Source organism: Carassius auratus, chromosome 39 (genome assembly GCF_003368295.1).
Source record: "Carassius auratus strain Wakin chromosome 39, ASM336829v1, whole genome shotgun sequence".
Lineage (NCBI taxonomy): Eukaryota > Metazoa > Chordata > Actinopteri > Cypriniformes > Cyprinidae > Carassius > Carassius auratus.
The window spans coordinates 10,014,150-10,030,702 of record NC_039281.1 but is presented as its reverse complement, the minus strand read 5'-3'; the positions used below and the strand labels follow the sequence as shown (position 1 = coordinate 10,030,702).

The following is a 16,553-nucleotide window of genomic DNA, read 5'->3' as shown; positions in this document are numbered from 1 at the left end:
CTGCACTGGACACAGATTCACTCTTATATTCCATCTTAGCATAACCTCACAGAGCTCTCATGATGTTTGGTGTTTATGAACTATCCTCAGAGTCAGACATCCTGGTTCCTCGAGACCGTGTGAGTCATGCTTCTCTGTTATGATGCTCAGATGTGAGACTCGTGAATGTCTGTGTTTCAGGAGAAGAGTGAGTTCTACGGTCATCATGCGAAGGTGGTGTGTCTGTCCTGGTCACCTGATAATGACCGCTTCGCCACCAGCGGCATGGACATGATGGTGTACGTGTGGGCCGTCAGCAACCCTGAGAAGAGGATCAAGATCCCAGGTAATGATGCGAGTGTGTCTCTGATGAGAGAGAGTCCTGACCTGTGACCTGTGACCTCTGACCTGTGACCTGTGTGTGTGTTTCAGACGCTCATCGTCTGCATCACGTCAGCGGTCTGGCCTGGCTCAACCCCAACACACTGGTCACCTCGTCTCACGACGCCTGCGTCAAACAGTGGACGCTCAGAAACTAACTCGGATCACTCCGTCTCGCTCTCGCTGTCTTTCTGTCGCTCTTCCTCTGTCTCTCTGTCGTCAGGTCACTGCTGCTCTCCACTCAACCAGCTGACCAACAAACGCCTGTGATGTCATCGTGTGTGTGATGTCACCACGCACTTGACACACACACACACACACACACACACACACACACACTCTCTCACTCACGCACACTCACTCAAACACATGAGACCAGAATCTGTCATGTGACATTCCAGATGCAGGGGTCAGAGTTCACGAGGTGTTCCTGAGCCCTGATTGGCTGAGAGCTACTCTTCCTTCTTGAGGGACGTTAGGGAGCAATAATCATCAGAAACCAATCACAGAACCTGTGTGTGTGTGTGTGTGATAGTATTTTGCTCTCTTCTAACCCTCACATGATGTTTATTTACTACGATTTGATTGGATGTCTCTCATTTTGTTTTTCATTGGGTGGATGTGATTCATAATAATATTAATAATAAAAAAACTTTTATGCACTTTCTGCCGTCCAGTTTGTCTTGAAACTGATTCGCAAACGTGTGTGAATCTGACCCCAAAAAAAAAGGTTCACTCATAAATGCAAAAAATAATAATAATAATAAAATGAGAAATTATTATTAATAATAAAATGTCTGTTAATGACAGTAGGTGGAGTATTAATTCTGATGTAAATTAATCTTATCTGAGCTCCAAACTCCAAAACTAAAATAATAAATAGATAGAATTATGAACATGTGTTAATGTGTGTTTATTTTTGTGCCCAGTATTTTAATGTTATTTAATGATTATAACCATAAAATCATTACAAAACTAATTAATAATATACCATTGATGAAACCACAGAGGTATGTATAATGACAATATAAAGTCATTTTGATTGTTCCTGATATTATTATTTTTTAAATGATTCGTTAATGTTAGTTTGATCAGTGTGTGTGTGTGTGTGTGATGGTGTTTTGGTTTGCTTTTATGAAAGGACAGTGGGAAACCCCACTACTTCTTTTAGTAGAGTTATATAAATAAACCAAACCAAAATAAGGAGCATGTAATATAAACACACGTGAGGATGTTTTTGTAACCGCTGCGAGTCTCACGCGCAGTGTATACGTCACTCTTCTGATATAGTGCACTCAAATGTCACGCACTGACTAGGGACTAGTGAACTAGTGAGCGATCTCGACACAGGTGTACAGCGGCCTCAGTGACGTCAGCGTGACGCGGATTCACCTGATGAGGAACTAAAGGGCGGGAAAAAGTTTACCAGAGTTTCGTGAGTCGCGCTGAAACACGGATGAATAATAATAATGAAAAAATGAGTATTGGTTGATAGTATTCAACAGCGCACTGATAGTGTGGCGACACGAAACTGGTTTACACCGACTGTCTTTGACTAGAAAAACATGTTTACGTGCTGAAAAAAGTTTGACTGAAGACGCTCTGAACCTGAACATTATCATGAGGGACTGTTGAAGGTAAGACTCAATTACACTCCCTTCATTAGTAACAGGGCTGAAAAAGAAACCGCGCTGGAGTGAATCTCCTGACAGACCAGCAGAGGGCGCCACGGCACCCGTTACACAGCAGCGAAGAAGACTGCTGAAGTACTGCTGAAGTATGCCTTGTCCGAGTACACACCATAGACAGCTCTTGGCCATCTGAGAGCGCGTGCGCGCGACAGGAAGTTTGTGCGCGCGACCGTCCAGATCTTAAACACGCCGCAGCGCAGTGCCCGAAACACTGCATCCAGGCTTACTGTATCCCATCATGCATCATGTTGTGGAACTTAATCATGAGACTTTTTACCGAGAGCTCACGGAAACCTTTCCAATGTAAGTTGAATATTAATATAATTAGATATTACATAGCATTTGGTTTAAAAAAAAAATTTGTGATTTTACGTTTTCTTGTAACGTTAGTGGTGATAACTTTTGCAACTGCTTTTTGTCACTTAATTAGAAGCACCACAAATTAAAACACCAAACACACATTTAGCAGTATTGCAAAGTATTTTAAAAGTAAAATTAAAACAGAGGTATGTAAACACTTAAAACATTCTAAGTTTGAATTATCAGGTAATGAAAAGTTAGACACACACTTGTGTTCCTGCACTTGCACCAAACACAGGAAGTACGTCACAGAAGTAGTCAAGTGATCACGTGCACTGCAGGGGGATCTGGACACAGCAATAGCACGCAGGCTTTTTGTATCACAAGGTTTCCGATTTGTTATGTTTAAATATGCAAATTAACCATTATCTAATTAAGTATGCACAGATATGCATTAATCTCCAGCACATAAATCTAATAACTGGGTGAAGTCAGTTGATAATTCTGCTCTGATCTTGTCCTCATTTTAGAGTTAAAGGGTTTTTGGATTTCTCTGTTCATCATAAATCAGAAAATACTGTCAACAAACTCATTCTGTCCATGATTTCAGGAGTAAAGTGTTGTAGAAACCAGTGTGAATCAGATATGAACAAACCTGCAGAATACAGAGAGGAATCAAACTGAAACCTGTGCTGTTTGTAAAACTCTCTAAAGAAATAGAGATAAAGTTCAATAAAAGAAACACTTCAGTGTGGATTCAGGATGTTTTCTGTCTAATAGACTGAAACAAAATAGACCAAAATATGTAAATGAATAAAATGTCAAATTAGAAGAATGATGCATGATTTGAGATATTGAAAGAGAGGAATTCAGTTAGATGACATTCAGATGTGTTGTTCTCTCTCAGAGAGCTCTGAATGGAGATCAGGACGAATATGAAGTGAATTACAGTAATGAGACTCATGTGAGACACAGACAGAGCACATTTATACTGACACACACACACACACACACAGACAGAGAGAGAGAGACACAGATGGACGGACAGATGTGTGGTAAGTTTCTCTTTCTGATGGATTCTGCTCTACAGAACTGAGCCTTTTACAGAGAAATAAAAACACCAGATGCAAGTAGCAGTGTGTGTGTGTGAGAGACGGAGAGAGAGAGAGAGAGTGTGTGTGTGTGTGTTTGTGAGAGAGAGAGGGAGCATGTGAGTGTGTGTGTGTGTGTACGTGTGTGTGAGAGAGAGAGAGACCGTGTGTGAGAGAGTGTGTGTGTGAGACGGAGAGAGAGAGAGAGAGAGAGAGTGTGTGTGTGTGTGTGTTTGTGAGAGAGAGAGGGAGCGTGTGAGTGTGTGTGTGTGTGTGTGTGCGTGTGTGAGAGAGAGAAAGAGAGAGACCGTGTGTGAGAGAGTGTGTGTGTGTGTGTGTGAGACGGAAAGAGAAAGAGAGAGTGTGTGTGTGTGAGAGAGAGAGAGAGACCGAGAGAGTGTGTGTGTGTGTGTGTTTGAGAGAGAGAGAGCGCGCGTGTGTGTGTGTGTGTGTGTGTGTGTGTGTGTGAGAGAGAGAGAGAGAGAGAGTGTGTGTGTGTGTGTGTGTGAGAGAGAGAGTGTGTGTGTGTGTGTGTGTGTGTGTGTGTGTGTGTGTGAGAGAGAGAGAGAGAGAGAGCAAGTGTGAGTGTGTGTGTGTGTACTTGTTTTTCTATTCTGGTGGGGACTTAAACCTGAATACACAAAGACTCATGGGGACTCGTGTCACGGTGGGGATCTAAATTGAGGGGTAAACAAGCTAATAAATTACACAGAATGAAGTTTCTTGAAAATCTAAAAATGCACAAAGTTTCCTGTGAGGGTTAGGGTTAGGTGTAGGGTTGGTGAAGGGAGATAGAAAATACAGTCTGTACAGTATAAACACCATTACACCTATGGAGAGTCCCCACAAGGATAGCTGACCAGACGTGTGTGTGTGTGTGTGTGTGAGTTTGAGAGAGAGAGAGAGCGTGTGTCTGTACGTGTTTGTGTGTGTGATATCCATATCAGTGTTTTATAGGCTGATTTCAGTAAATGTTTGACAAACACAGAATATTAGCTGTATCTGGTGTTTTGTTGCAGCTTTTTGTTGCTTTTGAAAATATAATTGCTGAATCTGGTTCTTTATAGGGAATCGTATCTCGTTGAAAGTAATAATCAAATTAAGTATTCGTATGTTAATTGTTTTCCTTGTGACGGCCTCTGATTCGATTTCAGTGTATTTGATGTTGATATTAAGAGCTCAGATAACACTCATCATCTGTAATAGAGACCTTGAGTCAAGTCAGATTTAGTATGTTATGTGTATGCCAGGTTAAAGAGATGGGTCTTTAATCTAGATTTAAACTGCAAGAGTGTGTCTGCCTCCCGAACAATGTTAGGTAGGTTATTCCAGAGTTTAGGCTGTGAAGAAATATAGAGCTGAGTATCATCAGCATAACAGTGAAAGCTAACACTGTGTTTCCTGATGATGTCTTCCAAGGGTAACATGTAAAGCGTGAAGAGTAGCGTTCCTAGTACTGAGCCTTGAGGTACTCCATACTGCACTTGTGATTGATATGTTATCTCGTTATTTACTGCTACGAACTGATGGCGGTCATATAAGTACGATTTAAACCATGACAATTGAGGAGCAGTGAGGAGATCTGATAGAGTCAAACCCTGTTCAGATGTGAACGATAGAGACGGTGCAGTAATTGTGTCTGGTTGAGGTGAAGGTCATTAAATGAGACCAATGGTTTTAGTTTCGTACTGGTTCTGAACTGGAATAACTTCACCGCTGCATTATTGGATTTCAACGTTTTAGTGCTGAATGATTTGGCACAAGGGAGCGCAGAAGACAATAATAATATCAAATAAAAAACATGAAAACACCGTTCAGACGGGACAGAGAGAAACCGCTGCATGTGGACGCGCCGCCCTTGGTTAGGTATAATGTCATTAGACTACTAGAGATGATAGTGACTATTAGACGAGATGATAGCGCTATGTGTGTATGATATTATTATACATAGACAGCAGAGTCACTATAGAGCGCTTGTCTGCTCGTGAGTCTCATTGAGACACAGCAGTGTGACGTGACTGAGGTTCTGATCAATACTGAGAACTTTATCACTGACAGACTCCATCATTGACCTGAGAGAGCGATCAAACTGCTCATCACAGCGTTCCTGCAGCAATAAAACATCTCGGGTAACCTCAGGACGTGTGTTTAACACACCTTTAGGACTATGACACCTCATGATCTTTCATCTCTGCTGAATGAACCGATTGCTGATGTGCAGATAAACAGTCCTTGGAGAATTACACCAGCTTATCTTCTGTCATGTGTTCATGTGTGCTTACGAGCTTACTGTACGACTCCTGTCTCTCCTTCACCTTGACCGCAGTCTTCATCCATCAAAACTTGACCAGCGAGAAACCAGTCGAGAAACATAGTTAGCGTCTCATCTGGCCACACAGCGCTTCAGCTGCTCAAAGGTTAATACGGCCCTGAGCACCACAGGGGAACATGAAGCCGTACTCGTGCTGACTGGCCCCGATCGTCACCGAATGGAACAGTTGAGCAGAGAGAACCGTTCGGACGATAATGAGAAAGCAGCTAGTGATCTGTCCAAACATTAAACCTCTAAAACCAGCACCTGTCCGTCTCAGATATACAGTGATCTGATCTGATCTGAGACCAGCTCACAGCAGGCCACTGAAACATGACGAGCTGGAGCTGCTTTTGTTGGACTTCATCCTGAAGGTTAAACAAACACACACACACAGAGTGAGAGCGAGTGTGTGTGTGGGTGTGTGTGTGGTGTGTGGTGTGTGTGATGAGCGAGTGAGATCTATGAGCGCTGTGTGTTCACTGTCATGTGTCTGCGGTCTACAGCTCCGCACTGAAGCTCCGACCCGATCGACCAATCAGAGCAGCAGGAGGTTTGTGCACTTGCTTTCTTCTGTGGTATTTCAGACAGGTGTACTGTAAAATATTAGTTAACTTGCGTCTAAGAGCAACTAATGAGTTTCTGTGGTGCGTTCAGTGCTTCATGTCTCCTGTTTGTGGGCTTGACACTTTCTTACTTCAGCACATTTAAACAATGTAGGAGTGCAATGCTAATTTTTCACATTTTGTGTTTTAGCTTAATAAGGAAATGTATAGAGAAACTTCACAATTATTTGATTAATCAGAATACAGAAAGTACACAAGGTTTTTTTAAATAATTTTGCTTCAGAGCCTACTTATCAGGCTAATTATGTAGTTATTTATAGCCCTATTAAACTCGATGTAGATTAGGTATATGAAGGTATCAAACTTTCACAGTAGTTGTTTAAGTTTTAATCACTGTGTATGGTTGTAGTAAGTAAAAAGTGTTGTCCTCCTAACTTTTTTTTAAAGAAAATAAAGCAAAAAATATATAAAGTTAACACGTGCTTCGAGATCAGAGTGCAAAAGATTAAAGTTCAAATGAATGAAAGAACAATAGGTAACCCTTTACATTAAAGTCCCATTAGTTCACTTTAGTTAAAGCAGGTTAACATTTACTAACAGTGTGCAATTACTAATTGTTGTCCTTCTTAATATTATTTGTTAACACTGATTAATAAATATATTTATTGTTAGTTAATTTTAGCTACATTGAATTATAGAAGCAGACAGAACATAAGTTGAAATTAACATGAACTAAGATTTATAAATGCAGTCATTATTTCATTTGATCTAAAGTGACAGTGAGTGACGTGACATACAGCCAAGTATAGTGACCCATACTCAGAATTCATGCTCTGCATTTAACCCATCGAAATGCACACACACACACACACACACACACCAGAACAGTGAACGCACACAAACACGTGAACACACAAATGCACAAAGTTTCCTGTGAGGGTTAGGGTTAGGTGTAGGGTTGGTGAAGGGACAGAGAATATACAGTTTCTACAGGATAAAAACCATTACACCTATGGGATGAACACACTTTACACAAAAACAAACAAGTGTGTGTGTGTGCGTGTGAGAGATTGAGTGTGTGTGTGTGAGAGAGTGAGAGTGTTTGTGGTGTGTGTGTTGTGTGAGAGAGAGAGTGAGTGATTGAGAGAGTGTGTGAGAGAGAGAGTGTGTGTGTGTGTGTGTGAGAGAAAGTGTGTGTGTGTGTGTGAGAGAGTGAGAGTGTTTGTGAGGAGTGTGTGTGTGTGAGAGAGTGAGTGTTTGTGTGTGTGTGTGAGAAGAGAAGAGTGTGTGTGAGAGTGTGAGAAGAGAGTGGAGGGTGTGTGTGAGAGAGAGTGAGAGTGTTTGTGTGTGTGTGAGAGAGAGAGAGTGTGAGAGAGAGTGAGAGTGTTTGTGTGTGTGTGTGAGAGTGAGTAAAGAGAGTGTTGTGTGTGTGTGAGAGACAGTGAGTGAAGAGAGAGTGAGTGATTGGTGTGTGTGTGTGTGTGAGAGAGAGTGAGTGATTGAGAGAGTGTGTGTGAGAGAGAGAGATGAGAGTGTGTGAGAGTGAGTGAGTGAAGAGAGTGTGTGTGTGTGGTGAGAGAGTGTTTGTGTGTGTGTGAGTGAGTGTGTGTAGAGAGAGAGTGAGTGGTGTGTGTGTGAGAGAGTGAGAAGTGGTTTGGTGTGTGAGTGAGTGAGAGAGATGAGAGTGAGTGAGGAGAGTGTGTGTGTGTGAGCTGAGAGTGTGTGTGTGAGCAGTGAGTGATTGAGATGAGTGTGTGTGTGTGAGAGAGATTAATATATATGAGTGTGAGAGAGAGAGTGAGAGTGAGTGATTGAGAGAGTGTGTGTGGAAGAGAGAGAGAGTGGAGATGTTGTGTGAATGGAGTGAGTGAGTGAGAGAGTGTGAGTGAGTGTGGTGTTAATCATTCAGGTGCAATGCAACAATTACCTGATTTGCTCAAGTCAAGTGGCAGTTCTGTCTTCTGTCCCGATCTAAAATGTGAGTGAGGTCTTGTATGGCAGCGTGCCGGCCAGTCGCTGAAGTGCAGACAAGATGCGCTGATGTGAAGCGCTCCGAGAGAGTTTATGGTTTCGAAATGACTGATTGAATCTTGTTTTGTGTGGATTTATTTTATTATTCAAACCTACAAGCTATGTTGAATAAATGCAGGGATTTACCTCTTTAGAAACTTGAAGCTTCGAGAATTATTAAAACCTCAGAAATGTAGGACCTGATTAAATATAAATATTACACAGAAATTTGAAAAATAAAATTCCTTTTAAACTTTTTCAAACGTTTTTAGACCTGGAAATTGTTGTTTTAAAATCGCATGGCATTTTCATGACCTTACAGACCTGATGCATGCTCTTAAAATCACTTAAACTGGTCCGTCAGTGTGACTGCGCGAATGTTCGTCACCTCTCCCTCCTGTAATCACATGCCGGATCCGTTACCCCGGTTTGTTCCGGCACCTCGCAATTTACAAATTAAGCACTGTGTATATATGTTCATGTTTATGTGTATTTATGCATTTGCATATGTAAATATTAATATAGAACAAAAGTTTGTTTTGGTTGTTGTTTTGTATGTTTTGATGGCCCCTTGGTCGATACTTTACTTTAAAAAACAAAAACTTACATTTAACGAAGTTTTTCTAAATTAACTTGAAATCATGAACAAAATATAATCGCTTTGCCATTTCATACAAAACTGAACTATTGTATTAGTTGTTAAGCTGTTTTGGCAGAAGGGTTGAGAATCTCTGATAATCCCTGCAGGGCTCTTCTATCTCTGTCTGGTGTTGACTCATGATACGACTCGAATCAGCACAGCGAGGTTATCACGGGGTCACGGAGGTCAAACAGTCTGTGTTTCATGCACTGCTCTGTACAGAGGTTTCGCTCTGTTTTGCTCCAGATCTCATCTCTTCTTTCAGTCTAGCGGACAGAAAACATTAATTCACATTGAAGTGTTTATTTTATTGCACTTTATCTATTTGCATCTGGAGATTTCAATCTTCTGTATTCTGAAGGTTTGTTCATATTTCATTCACACTGATTTACACAATATTTGACTCCTAAAAACAGAGTGAAAATGTGTTGATTTTCTGTCTGTTGACAGTATTTTCTGATTTATGGAGCAATCAAAAGAGAAATCCAAATCTGGAGTAATTGTGTTAATAACTAATACAAGAAATGTTGTGTTTATTCGTTCATTAAATTTTCTGATGGTTATTTACATCTCAACATCCAATCAACAACTGCAGAAGAAAACAAGTCCCACCCAATATTTGGGTCATTCCTCTTATACAGTGACTTTTATGTCCTAATGATTTATTTAATCATATTTTCTCTAAAATTAGTCACATATTTATAAGATATGGCTTTAATTGTATATTTAGGTCTTCTCTATCACTTAAAAATGGATAATAGAAATTATAAATACTATTTTTGTATTTTACACACCTTTTCATTGATATATGCATTAAATTCTATTATGTCCTCAGTGCAAAGTAATTAACTTCCACAAGAAATATAAGCATAAAAACCATAAAATAAAACCATAAAATGATTTTAAAAAAAACTTAAAATGTATTTTAATTATCTTATAGATTAGGTTAGATTAGTTTATTAGATGAACTGCTTCTAATAATATATATTAATCATGTGAAAATGTTCTTCGATGTCCGTGTCCTGAAGTCATTTTCCATTTTTCCAACTGCCGAAGTGACATCATTTATTTTTCCCACAGGAATTCATCTGTACAAACTGAGTTTTTTTTTCGTTTTTGAAAGGTTATCCTACTTGTCCCACCCTAAAGTTCCACCCTGTTAGGCTATATTGTGGAGAATGTTTGTTCTATCAAAAAAAAACAAATCTGACATAGTTATAAAAGTTCTGTTCATCTGTAGAAAGTTAGCTAGCTAAATCTTGATCACTTAATGAGCTATGGCTAATTAAGCTCAAAATTGTCCACCCTGTTTATAAACTTAACAGGGTGGAACGTGTAACTAACAGGGTGCGGATTCTAATAGAATAAATAGTATTTAGTCTATATAGCAAATACATTTCTATATTTAGTCATATGAACAGATAATAGTTTTGCCACCATGATTGATTATAATAGAAAACCACATAGCTACTTTTTGTGTCCCTCCCCCAAAGGAAATCTGGATTATTATTATTTTATATATATATATATATCATTTTGAAATGATATTATATAGGTGTAGTTCCACACATTACAGATGGAAACCATGCAGGACAATGACGGAAAGCTTGTCCACCGTTAATGAACCTGTTAACACTGGTGTCCACCCTGTTAGACAAGTCATTTTAAATAATAATTTCAAACGTTAACTGTTTGGCATACTTGTGTCTTATTTTGTGAGGTAAGGAGCACTAACAGCATATATATGTTTTTGAGCATTTTTTTATTATTATTTACAACCCTATTGGCAGAAATTGGCCCAAAAAGAATCTGTTCTTAATAATTAAGACATATTCTAATCATCAATAATTGTTTTGTTATTGTTTTTCAAATAACATAAGATGGCATAAAGGACCTATACCATCCAAGAAAAGTTTATTATTGTTTTTTTAAACATTTGCATTATTAACATGTTGTGATAACTATCTGTATGTCCCTAACAGGGTGGAATATTTTCATGACCAGTATCTGAAATCTATTTGACCAATATCCATTCCTAATAGTTACACATGTCACTATTTTGGGAGAATGCAAAAAACATAAAAATCATGAAACTTTCTTTCCAACACTTATGAAGCCAAAATGTTACCCATTTGTTTTCTTTGTTTCAATAATCCATTTCACTCATGTGTGCGTCACTGATGAGGGGCACTAATATATATCTGCTACACAAAAATACATTACAGCTGCTTCTAAATTCATCCGTGGTTGTTATGAATTGGGCAGCTGTAGGAGCTCAGTGTTGAAGCACTAATGCATGGTGGACACTGGTGTAAGTGTAGTGTGTCTCCTCCAGCAGGGGGCGCTGTGGCTCTGTCTGTCTGTCACAGGATTTCAGCTCATGCGTTTGTGTGATGTTTACCAGATTTTAATTCATCTTGCACAATCACACACATTTACAACCAAAACCCAGAACAGGAAACATGAAAACAATTTGTAGATTCTGTCTGGACTATAAATGAACATTGCACACACTGCGTTCCTGAAGACATCCACAGCTCTGCAGCCCGGATCAAACACACCTGTGATCATGAAAACTGTGTTAGTGCTGGAGAGAATGTTCCTCGTGTGTGTGTGTGTGTGTGTGTGTGTGTGTGTGTGTTTCAGGGATCTGATAGTGAGAGATGGAGGAAAAGACCAAACAGGAGGAAACGCAGCACAAAGACAGCAGTGACTTTGAAAGTCCACCTAAACAGGTGTGTGTGTGTGAGAGAGAGAGAGAGAGAGAGAGAGTGTGTGTGTGTGAGAGAGAGAGAGAGAGAGGGAGAAAGAGAGTGTGGTAAGGTTTGATTTAGATTGTCCCACTGACCTTGACACACTTTCCTGCTGTTCCTGAAACACTAAATATATAATGTAGATGATCCATCCTTCATCTGTCTGTTCTCTCACAGCTCAGCAGAATCACACACACACACACACTTTCTCTCACACACACAAAGAAAGAAGATATTTTGAAGAATGTTGTTCACCAAACAGTTGACAGTAGCCATTGACTTCCATAATATGTAAAGAAATACAGTGAAAGTGAATGGGAACCAGAAAAGATCGACTCATTCAGGTTAAGGGTGAGCACATGATGACAGAATATTCTTTTTTGGGTGAACTATCCTTTTCCGGTCAGCATTTCATTGCTTATTCACATCATGAATCAAGGATGTTGAGTCATGTTTTTGTCTTTTCTTACATATCTTTTAAACATTTATTTATGTGTATTCATATCTCAACCTCATTTCAACAAGATCCTCACCTGCCAGCACATTAGACACTAATCACTAGTTCCGGTGTGTTTGAATCTGTGATCCGGAGAAGCCTGGTTATGAATATTCATAAAACATTCAATCAGACTAATGCGGAAGCGACAGATCCATTAAATCCTGTGTGTCCCAGATGGACGTGGAGGTTCACTGCTGTGTGTGTGTGTGTGTGTGTGTGTGTGTGATGATCAGCATTATGAGCACGTGAGGACAGACAGGTACAGGTCATGTGATCATGTGACACACACACACAGCGTGTTCTGCTGATGATCTCTGGAGATCCTGGAGATCAGACACACTGACCACACGCCGCTAAAAACACCAGCGTGACATCAGCCACCGAAATACCCTCAGTGTGTGAGTAATGTGTGTTTCTCTTCCCATCAGCGTCTGACCATCTGTTTGATCAGCGCCGCGTTCTTCGGATCCGTAGGATCGTCCTTCCTGTACGGATATAACCTGTCTGTGGTCAACGCTCCGTCCAGAGTAAGTCCAGCTCTGAGCTTTCATCACAGAGTTAAACAGCAGTAACAGACGCTGTGATGGAAAATAATCAAGCTTACACACACACACACACACACACATGATTATAATGCAGTTCAGTCCCTGGTCTGTGTGAGCGAGTTAAAGCTGCCTGTTAGCAGTGAGTCTCTGTGGAGCGTTTGAGTTCAGAGAAGCTCCTGCTGTGTTTGATCTGAAACACATTTGCTTTGAACTCCATCAGCATCAACAAACCTCAGCCAATCAGAGCTCACCACCCTCTACAGCCAATCAGAGCTGAAAACCCTTTAAAGCCAATCAGAGCTCACCACCCTCTACAGCCAATCAGAGCTCATCTATCTATCCATATTTCTTTCTATCAGCTATATTTCTATCTATCTGTCCATCTCTCCATGTGTACATCTCTCCGTGTGTCCGTCTCTCCATCTGTCCGTCTCTCCGTGTGTCCGTCTCTCCGTGTGTCCATCTCTCCGTGTGTCCGTCTCTCCGTGTGTCCGTCTCTCCGTGTGTCCATCTCTCCGTGTGTCCATCTCTCCGTCTGTCCATCTCTCCGTGTGTCCGTCTCTTCGTGTGTCCATCTGTCCATCTCTCCGTCTGTCCGTCTCTCCGTCTGTCCGTCTCTCCGTGTGTCCATCTCTCCGTGTGTCCGTCTCTCCATCTCTCCGTGTGTCCATCTCTCCGTGTGTCCGTCTCTCCATCTCTCCTTCTGTCCATCTCTCCGTGTGTCCGTCTCTCCATCTCTCCTTCTGTCCATCTCTCCGTGTGTCCGTCTCTCCGTGTGTCCGTCTGTCCATCTCTCCGTCTGTCCGTCTCTCCGTCTGTCCGTCTCTCCGTCTGTCCGTCTCTCCGTGTGTCCGTCTCTCCATCTGTCCATCTCTCCGTTTGTCCGTCTCCCCATCTCTCCTTCTGTCCCTCTCTCTGTGTGTCTGCCTCTCCGTCTGTCCATCTCTCCGTCTGTCCATCTCTCCGTCTGTCCATCTCTCCGTGTGTCCGTCTCTCCATCTCTCCTTCTGTCCATCTCTACGTGTGTCCATCTCTCCGTGTGTCCGTCTCTCCATCTCTCCTTCTGTCCATCTCTACGTGTGTCCATCTCTCCGTGTGTCCGTCTCTCCATCTCTCCTTCTGTCCATCTCTACGTGTGTCCATCTCTCCGTGTGTCCGTCTCTCCATCTCTCCTTCTGTCCGCCTCTCCGTGTGTCCGTCTCTCCATTTGTCCGTCTCCCCATCTCTCCTTCTGTCCCTCTCTCTGTGTGTCTGCCTCTCCGTGTGTCCATCTCTCCGTCTGTCCATCTCTCCATGGGTCCGTCTCTCCATCTCTCCTTCTGTCCCTCTCTCCGTGTGTCCGTCTCTCCATCTCTCCTTCTGTCCCTCTCTCCGTGTGTCCGTCTCTCCATCTCTCCTTCTGTCCATCTCTACGTGTGTCCATCTCTCCTTCTGTCCATCTCTACGTGTGTCCATCTCTCCGTGTGTCCGTCTCTCCATCTCTCCTTCTGTCCCTCTCTCCGTGTGTCCGTCTCTCCATCTCTCCTTCTGTCCATCTCTACGTGTGTCCATCTCTTCGTGTGTCGTCTCTCCATCTCTCCTTCTGTCCCTCTCTCCGTGTGTCCGTCTCTCCGTGTGTCCGTCTCTCCATCTCTCCTTCTGTCCATCTCTCCGTGTGTCCATCTCTCCGTGTGTCCGTCTCTCCATCTCTCCGTGTGTCCGTCTCTCCGTGTGTCCGTCTCTCCATCTCTCCTTCTGTCCGTCTCTCCGTGTGTCCGTCTCTCCATCTCTCCGTGTGTCCGTCTCTCCATCTCTCCGTGTGTCCGTCTCTCCATGTGTCTGTCTCTCCATCTCTCCTTCTGTCCCTCTCCGTGTGTCCATCTCTCGATCTGTTCGTCTCTCCGTGTGTCTGTCTCTACGTTTGTCTGTCTCTGTCTCCGTGTGTCCGTCTCTCTGTGTGTCCATCTGTCTGTCTCTACGTGTGTCTGTCTCTCGATCTGTTCGTCTCTCCGTGTGTCTGTCTCTACGTTTGTCTGTCTCTGTCTCCGTGTGTCCGTCTCTCTGTGTGTCCATCTGTCTGTCTCTACGTGTGTCTGTCTCTCCCTCTGTTCGTCTGTTCGTGTGTCTGTCTCTCTGTGTGTCCATCTCTCCGTGTGTCCATCTGTCCGTCTCTATGTGTGTCCGTCTGTTCGTCTCTACGTCTGTCCATCTCTCCGTGTGTCCGTCTCTCCGTGTGTCTGTGTGTCCGTTTGTCCATCTCTCCATGTGTCTGTCTCTCCATCTGTCCGTCTTTCTATCTATCTATCTATCTATCTATCTATCTATCTATACGTCTGTCTGTATATCTATCTATCTATCTATCTGTCTGTCTGTCTGTCTCTCTCTCTCTCTCTCTGTATCTCTTCTCCTGTTAGTCTGAGTCTCATTAGCTTGGCTTTGTAGTGTGTGTTCAGAGAGTCATGTGTAGCGTGTCAAAGGTCATGTGAGTGTGGTGTACCCAGGGGTCACATTGATCTCTCTCTCTCTCTCTGCAGTACATAAAGGCCTTCTACAATAAGACATGGATCAACCGCTATGATGAGCCCATCGGGGACGGGACGCTCACCCTGCTCTGGTCGGTCACGGTGTCCATCTTTTGCCATCGGCGGTCTGCTGGGGGCGCTGACCGTCTCCTTCCTCATCAAAGTCTTGGGCAGGTGAGACTCGTGCCCAAATTATATTTCAGCCAACTAATTAGTGCAAAACAATTAAACACAGATAAACCTGGAGCTAGTTTAGTTCTGTTGTGGTTCTGAGTGACAGTCAGCCCTCTTCTGTGTGCTCAGGCCAATCATGTAAACGTGCAAATGATACTTGAATAAGATTAAGAGTCAGTTTCATGTTGTGCTGGATGTTGAGCTTGTTGTCGGTGGAGTTAGGTAGTGGTTGTGGTTGGTCAGAACACTGGTCACGCTGCATTAGGAGGCGACACACACACACACACACAAACACACTCTGAAAGGTGTTTAACAGGAAGCTGTTCTCAGGATGGAGCAGTTTCTACACACATTATTTCCTGGGGGAAATCTTTATCTGCATCTGGACACACTGTCTGACCGTCTCTCTGACCGTCTCTCTGTCCGTTTCTCTGTGAAGTTAATCTCAACCATAAATCTTTTTTTTTTTTAGTCATCATTCACTGTGATTCCGCACATGTCTGCCTTCAGTAGATAGTCACGCTGGCCTTTATGAAATGGTTATGTGTTCGAGGAGATTCTGAGACGCCTCTGATCATCTGAACCTTTAAGCACAGTTTCAGAAGATCATTTCTGGTCACGGATTAGTGTGTGTGTGTGTGTGTGTGTGTGTGTGTGTGTGTGTGAGAGTGTTGCCCTGCAGTGTTTGTGCTTCAGACGTGAATGATTCTTCAGATCATGGAGAGTGTGCTGCTGCTCCGGTGATCAGACACTGTTTTCACCTGCTGGACAAACACAACAGGTATATACAGTATATGACCTAGAAACCACCCAGAGAACCCTAGCAACAGCATAGTAATGCCCTAGCAACCAGGCAGCAAACTCACACACACACACACACACAACTTTGGACTGAAGTGGAACAGCGTGTGTCCAAAATAGCAGCGTGTGATTTACTCTCCATGGACTGAAATCCCTGTGGAATGTTTGTAGTCCGTGTTTAAATCCAGAGCTGTGAGAAACTCCGGATCTTATAGAGTTAAGAGCAGGAGCGAGCGGATCACTGGATCTATGACAGGTGACGGAAACACAGAGTGGATTTACTGAGAGAAGCCCCAGAAAACCTGCCAGTC

At 42.4% G+C, this 16,553-nt stretch overlaps 2 protein-coding genes across 3 annotated transcripts in view; both read left to right on the top strand.

Annotated features, from left to right (window-relative positions):
* The window catches only part of LOC113058065 (WD repeat-containing protein 1-like), a 282,582-nt gene extending 281,560 nt beyond the window's left edge, over window positions 1-1,022 (top strand). For both annotated transcript variants that reach the window (XM_026225742.1, XM_026225741.1), the window contains exons 14-15: window positions 181-325; window positions 412-1,022. In XM_026225742.1, coding sequence (XP_026081527.1) covers window positions 181-325; window positions 412-518 — 252 coding nt within the window. In that variant the 3' untranslated portion in view covers window positions 519-1,022. The remainder of the gene's footprint in view (window positions 1-180; window positions 326-411) is intronic.
* Window positions 1,023-4,954: 3,932 nt separating this feature from the next.
* Window positions 4,955-16,553, top strand: part of slc2a9l2 (solute carrier family 2 member 9, like 2) — a 25,050-nt gene continuing 13,451 nt past the window's right edge. The window contains 5 exon segments of the mRNA XM_026225749.1: window positions 4,955-6,306; window positions 11,616-11,704; window positions 12,650-12,748; window positions 15,280-15,378; window positions 15,380-15,441. Of these exon segments, the coding sequence (XP_026081534.1) occupies window positions 11,633-11,704; window positions 12,650-12,748; window positions 15,280-15,378; window positions 15,380-15,441 (332 nt within the window). The 5' untranslated portion in view covers window positions 4,955-6,306; window positions 11,616-11,632.